The following is a 5,972-nucleotide window of genomic DNA, read 5'->3' as shown; positions in this document are numbered from 1 at the left end:
GAACTATTTTTTTTTCTCTACAAAACATGGCCAGATCAAACTGCCAATGCCCAAGGATTGTGCTCTCAACCTTAAAGAATGTGATCTTTATGATGCTAAAAGAAATATCTTAAGTTGGTCTTGGAAGGCTTTCTATACTCAGTTCAGAATTGAGGAGAATGGGTGAATTCCTCTTCCCCAAACAGGAAATCTCCAGAGATATAGAATTTTAATTTTTTTTTTTTAAAAGCCATTACAATGCCGGATGGTTAGATGCAATGCATAGTGCGGAAAGACCAACACTTCTCAATAATAGGAGAGTAGAAAGAGACTCTATCAGAGCTCACAGAATGCGGGATCTCTTCACAAGGATGCCATTGTTCTCCAGGTCTTCCTTACAGAGGTTAGCCCGAAAAGATTTCACTTTATCCTGAATCTCGGAAAGGATAGCAATCTTTTGGGTCAGCATGGTTTCGAACTGGGTGGCATAAAACTCCATGTCATATTCAACATCTTCAGCCATTTTTAGGAAAGCTTTCAGCCATCTCAGAGATTCCTGATGATCTTCTGTCCGAGCTTTCTCATCAACCTCTTTCCTCTTCTTCTGCACTTTCCCTCTGGAGATGAAGCTAACTGCTGGCAAAGGGACTTGATCCTCTTTCTGTACGCAGAAGACTTTAAACTCATCTGTCTCAGGCAAGCTCTGAATGCTCCAAGGCTGGGTCAAATCCTCCAGCTGATAGAGGGACTTGGATAGAATAGGATGGCACTGTTTGAAGGCATTGGGGTCAACCACCAACTCTTTCACCCGATCAGCATATCTGAGGGTATTGAGCGTGTGCTCACATGACTTCATGCCCGGGGAGATGGTGGCAATCATGCAGGTGCAAGAGTTTTCTCCAATGAATGAGTCTCTTAACACTTGGGTCAGCTTGCTAGCTCGAAAAGGCGTGTGGCCTTTATTGCGCCCCAAGGCTCGGATGCATTCTTTCAGGGCCAAGAGGCTCTTATTGATCTCAGCTCCCTCCAGCCTAGTCAGTCTGTCTGCCCTGGAGGTGTCTGCTCCCCGCTCATTGCCAGCTAAGTCAATCAAGGAAAACTTGCCATACAGTCTCCCTCTGCGTTTGAGGATAATCTGGAAAACCGCATGGCTCCGGGAGGAATGGGAGTTGGCTGACGTCTGGCCAGAGGTCCTGCATCGGTTCCCAATCTCAATGAGCTTCAAGACGTCCTCAACGCAGATGACCTCCTGTTCCAGTAGCCCCACCACCTGGACTTGTTGATTGCTATCCTCCAGGACCCTTAGCCGGTTCTTCCAGTTCAGCAAATCGTAGACTTTTCCCCAGTAGATCTCAAAAAAGGCCCCAAAGACCTGAAGCTCCAGCATCTTGTACGTGGGCTCCTGGAGCAGAAAGAAGACGTCCCGGGCAGCCATGGCGTAGATGCCTTTGGCAGAGTCCTGCTTCTTGCCACAGAAGTCCCCTCCCATAGTGTGGGTCTTGCCGCTGCCCGTCTGCCCATAGGCGAAGCACGTGGCCATGCCACCCCGGAAGATGTTCTCTACCAGCGGCTGGGCCGTGTGCTTGTAGACGCTCTCGTTGGTGGCGCGGTCGTCGAAGGCGTGATCGAAGCGGAAGGTCTGGTGCTCCAGGTACCGGGTGAGGTCCAGCTTTTGCCGGGCCTCGTGCACCATCACCACGCCTGAGCACGGGATGGTCACCACGTCCACGTCCTTGATCCCTGCCTCCCGCTGGTTGAGCGGCCGCTTGCGAACGCAGACACAGATCTTGCGAGAAGCAGCCCCGCCGTTGCGGCTGCCCTCCGGCGGGGCGCTCTGCGCCAGCAGGGCGGCGGCGCCACCGCGCAGCAGGGCGGCGCGGTACCGCTCGATCATGGCAATCACGTCCGCGTGCGGGTGCGCGTCCCGGGCCTCGCGCCGGGCCCGCCGCTCCAGCAGCGCCAGGTGGCGCTTCTCCCGCTCCTCGCGCAGCCGCTCCACCTCGAACACGCAGGGCGACTTGCGGGTAGGGATGGAGTTGCTTTTGCCCGTCGAAGGGGGCCTTCTGAGCTCGCGCTCCGCGCTGTCCCCTCCCGGCTTCTCTTTGGTGATCGGGGTCACCACGTAGACGGGAGGCGGCGTGGAGTGGTCGCCCTGCTCCGACGGCGTTTCGGGGCTGAGCGCCGCTGGGGCCAGCTGCGGGTTGAGGCTGAAGGCCAGGCTCAGCTCCACTTTTTTGCCCTTGTTGACGCCCTTTTCGATCCATTCCACGGTCACGCTGTTGGTATCCTCGTGCAGCGCCGTCACCAGCGCGGGGTGGATCCGCCCGTCGCTCCTCTTGACGTCTAGATAGGTCCCCACCCGGATGGCCCCAAACTGCCTCGCCATGGCGGTCGGCGGCTTTGGCTCGGGGTGGGAGGGGCAGCCCCTGCCGATCTCCGGCAGCAGTGGGAAGCGAGAGAAGGGGGCGGGTGGGCAAGATGCCACCCAAGCTGGACAGTCACGCTCATCCAGCCCCTGGTGGTAAAAGGCACCCGTGCGCATGGCCCCGTCAGAGCCCTTGGCCGTCTGCCCTGTTGGGCGGCCGTCCACACAAGGGGCTGCGTCATAAGGGCTCCCCGAGGTGGCGACGACCCATGCCTCGGGCTGTCCATTTGCCCCGTTGCTTTGCAAGACCTCGCAGGGAAGAGCCGTCTGTAAGACTTAACCTAGCAGCAGGATCTGTCGCCTCTGTTGACCGGTACCTCCTATTAAGATGAGCTTATAAAGTGATAAGAAGTACTCCTTTCTTCCGGATTCAAGAGCTTACTGTTCAATGCTCCCGTTTTTAGGCATCCAGCTCATCTCAAACAGGTAGAAATACGGATCTCCCAGTATTGTTGGATTCCCAGTTTAAAAGCGAGGAGTGTGGGTTTGAATGAGGCTGGAATGAGTGTAATTAAGATAGAAATCATTTCCCAATAAATCAGTTCTAGTCTTCCCCATCCTTCCAGATAAGTTGGACTGTACCTCCTAACATTCACAGCTGTTGACTAAGCTGGTTGGAAGTTCTGGAGGGCTCTGGGTTGGAGAACATGCATAGCTTTTGCCCGCTGGTCCCCTCCCCCCCAAAACTAGAAGGGAAATAGCTCTCTGGACAATCAGCTATCTATAGCATTAAAATGATGACATTGAGAACAGTTCATGCTCAGTTTCCTGGTTGGATAATGGATTCATGGTCCAATATTGTGAGTTTACTACCTAAGCATGCATAGAACCAGAACTGAGGCTTTGTAGCACATGTCTTCTTAGCAGGAATTCTCCCTGAGTTAATTCTTACTTCCATGTAAGTGCATAGCAACTTCAGTTCTTTCTAAATATCCTTGGTGTCTTCCAGGAAAATGAATTTTCCAAGTGAAAGTAGGCTGAAACTGGGAAGATCCAGGTTCAGATCCCTAATAAAACTTATTGGGCAATTTTCAGCTGGCCACTACCTTGTGAACTAAATTGCCTCACAGAATGGTGTGGATTAAATGGAGGTGGTGGATGTTTACCACATGCATTGGCATGAAGTTTTAGAAGGAAGGCAGGATGTAAATGGAATAGATATTTCTAATACATTAGAAATCTCACTCATAAGATGCCATCATTTTTTTCTAATTTTCTGTGTTATTAAGAAAGGAGTGTGGTCTAAAAATGCATGCTCGTTGTAAACATGTGAATTGCTGAAAAAGTATTTTGCATTGGTGTTCTGTTGGGATGTAAGGCCAGGATGTTTTGGTATCAAGTTTAGGTTGTGAGATCATTTGGGCATCATAGATCTTGGAAACTTTTCTATATCCCAATGTTAGGGGACATTAAAAAAAAAAAATCCTGAAAGCATGAATCATGTCATTCATCTAGTTAACAGATTTACTAATTACTGATCTAAATGCAGTGTTGCAAATAATTAATTTATTTAATATTCATCTGTGATATCTAATCATGAGAAACTTCACTGAACAACTGCAGAAGGACTTATTCGTTGAAGCTATGTTATAACGCCGTGTTTTTATTCATTGTTTAATTTAGCTGAGACATTTCACTGACTCTGAAACATTTGTGCTGATAAATTCTGTATTAAGTGAACAAGGCGCACAGGAAAAAAGGGTCTGTAAGAACTGTCAAATTAATTTCAGAAAAGAGTATTATGTGGACAAGGTTGGCATGGTGTTCCATCTTCAGATTAGCAAAAAGGTAGCCTCTTATTTTCTGGCTACAGTTATGTGCCAGGTTTAAACTGAACAGGTGAAGTATTATGCTGCCCATTCCTACTGAATATCTTTTAAATATATGATTAATAATTTTAAAGCCCTGCCAGAAATATGGAAGACACAATACTCATTAAATTGTGAGAGAATGTGGGAAGGACACATTGCACTAAGTCATGATCTGTTGAATGATTTCAGAATTGGTTGGATTCACATGGGATGCTAAGCCCCAATCTAGCAAACATAATTATGGCTGAGTGTAATACGTAATCCTGAGCATGGATTTGCTTTGCCCTGTCACAAGCATAACTGCTCAGATGCTTAAATACCTCACTTTTGGAGCTCCGTTTTCTCTCTCCCCAAAAGAGCTGACTAATGTGGAAAAGTAAACTGTCAGGGACAAAATGAAATGTCTGGTGTAACTGTACTTGCTTTGTGGGGATTTAAGATCAGTTAACAGCGTCTAATAGGAAGTCCCCCCAATATTCTTACCTAGATAGCAGCTGCCGTGCAGATTTGCTTTTATGGTTGCATCCAGCTTTTCTTGACTGTGTTGCCTTCCCAGCTGAGAACTATAACAATGTGCCCTCCCCCCCAAAAAAGACGAAAACCAGCCCTCAATTGTCAGGTCTAAAAAGGTCAGGAATCATTGGAGTGACAAGTTGACATCCCCCAGAAGGGACCAGTGGAGGGTTAGAAAGTAGATTTTGGATTTGGTTCATGCATGCTTATCAGGACATCTTGTTGAAATTTGTGGAGGTTATTCCAAAGTAAATGTTGTTCAGCCAAGATATTAATGGCAGAATGATTTTTTTTTAAATATATTTGCAGTTTCAGCCGCATCATTGTTCAGCTGAGCTTTTTATTCATTAATTTTAGAAAAGATGCATTGTAAGATTTCTTTTCCTATTTAGCTTCTGTTGTTTCTAGAAGAAACACTAAAAGAGAGGTGGCCAAAGGATTGTGTGCGTGTGTTCCCCCCAATATTCCTTTTACAGCACCCAGCGCACCCCTGTAGTGGGTTGTTGAAGAGGCCCTTATAAAAGGGTTGAGAGATTTAAGGGGCAAATGGATGCTTTAATGTTTTTAGGGCCTGAGGCACTATTCCACCCTGTTAAAAACCTTCCTCCTTGGGGGTAATTTGAGGCAAAATAAGTCTCTGTAAGCCCTCTTACTTCCCTTCCAGTGACCCAAAAAGGAACTGGAAATGTTGACCTGTCCACTTTTGGGGGCACCCATGACTAGCTAGTAGCCAATACATTCAAAGACAATTGCCTCAGACTAGGATAAATACCAATGAGATTTTTATGAAATATAGTTTAAAATAGGTACACAATCTGTCCATTCTGCTTGTCAGGAACCCCTGGTATGACAGCAGAAAGACCCTCTGGAGCTGGCTGACCAGCATGTAGCATCTTCCTGGATCTTCAAGTCTATAGCCAGGTTCAAAATATTTGAGATGTCTTGCTTTGTTTTATACTTTTCAGAGTATGGGTATATTAATAACTCCTGGGGATGGTTTGATGGTGCAGCTTAGTAGTTTGGATGAAACCCAATCATCTGAATAATTGCCAAGAACGTTCCAATTCAGACATTGTCTTTAGCATATATCTACCAATTCTTCCTCACGAGGTGTTGGACTAGGGAAGTGTGTTAGGATAAACAATATTTCTGGCTGTTTGTATCAAGCTGTCTTAGATGCAAAATTTAAAATAAAAATATAGAAGTGAAGGTGATTACAAGGTGATGTTTAGTGAAAAGCAAGA

The 5,972-nt window shown here is 47.0% G+C and overlaps 1 protein-coding gene across 1 annotated transcript; it reads right to left on the bottom strand.

Moving 5' to 3' along the window:
- Positions 1 to 322: 322 nt before the first annotated feature.
- Positions 323 to 2,521, bottom strand: KIF2B (kinesin family member 2B). The gene has a single exon (XM_088138548.1). The coding sequence runs from the start codon at positions 2,519 to 2,521 to the stop codon at positions 323 to 325; it is 2,199 nt and encodes a 732-aa protein (XP_087994674.1).
- Between the last annotated feature and the right edge of the window lie 3,451 nt (positions 2,522 to 5,972).

Source organism: Python bivittatus, unplaced genomic scaffold (assembly GCF_059951505.1).
Source record: "Python bivittatus isolate LINGU-HERP-01145 unplaced genomic scaffold, Pbiv_v1 ctg000220_np1212, whole genome shotgun sequence".
In the NCBI taxonomy this organism is placed as follows: domain Eukaryota; kingdom Metazoa; phylum Chordata; class Lepidosauria; order Squamata; family Pythonidae; genus Python; species Python bivittatus.
The sequence above is the reverse complement of the archived record's forward strand: the minus strand, read 5'-3'. Positions and strand labels throughout refer to the sequence as shown.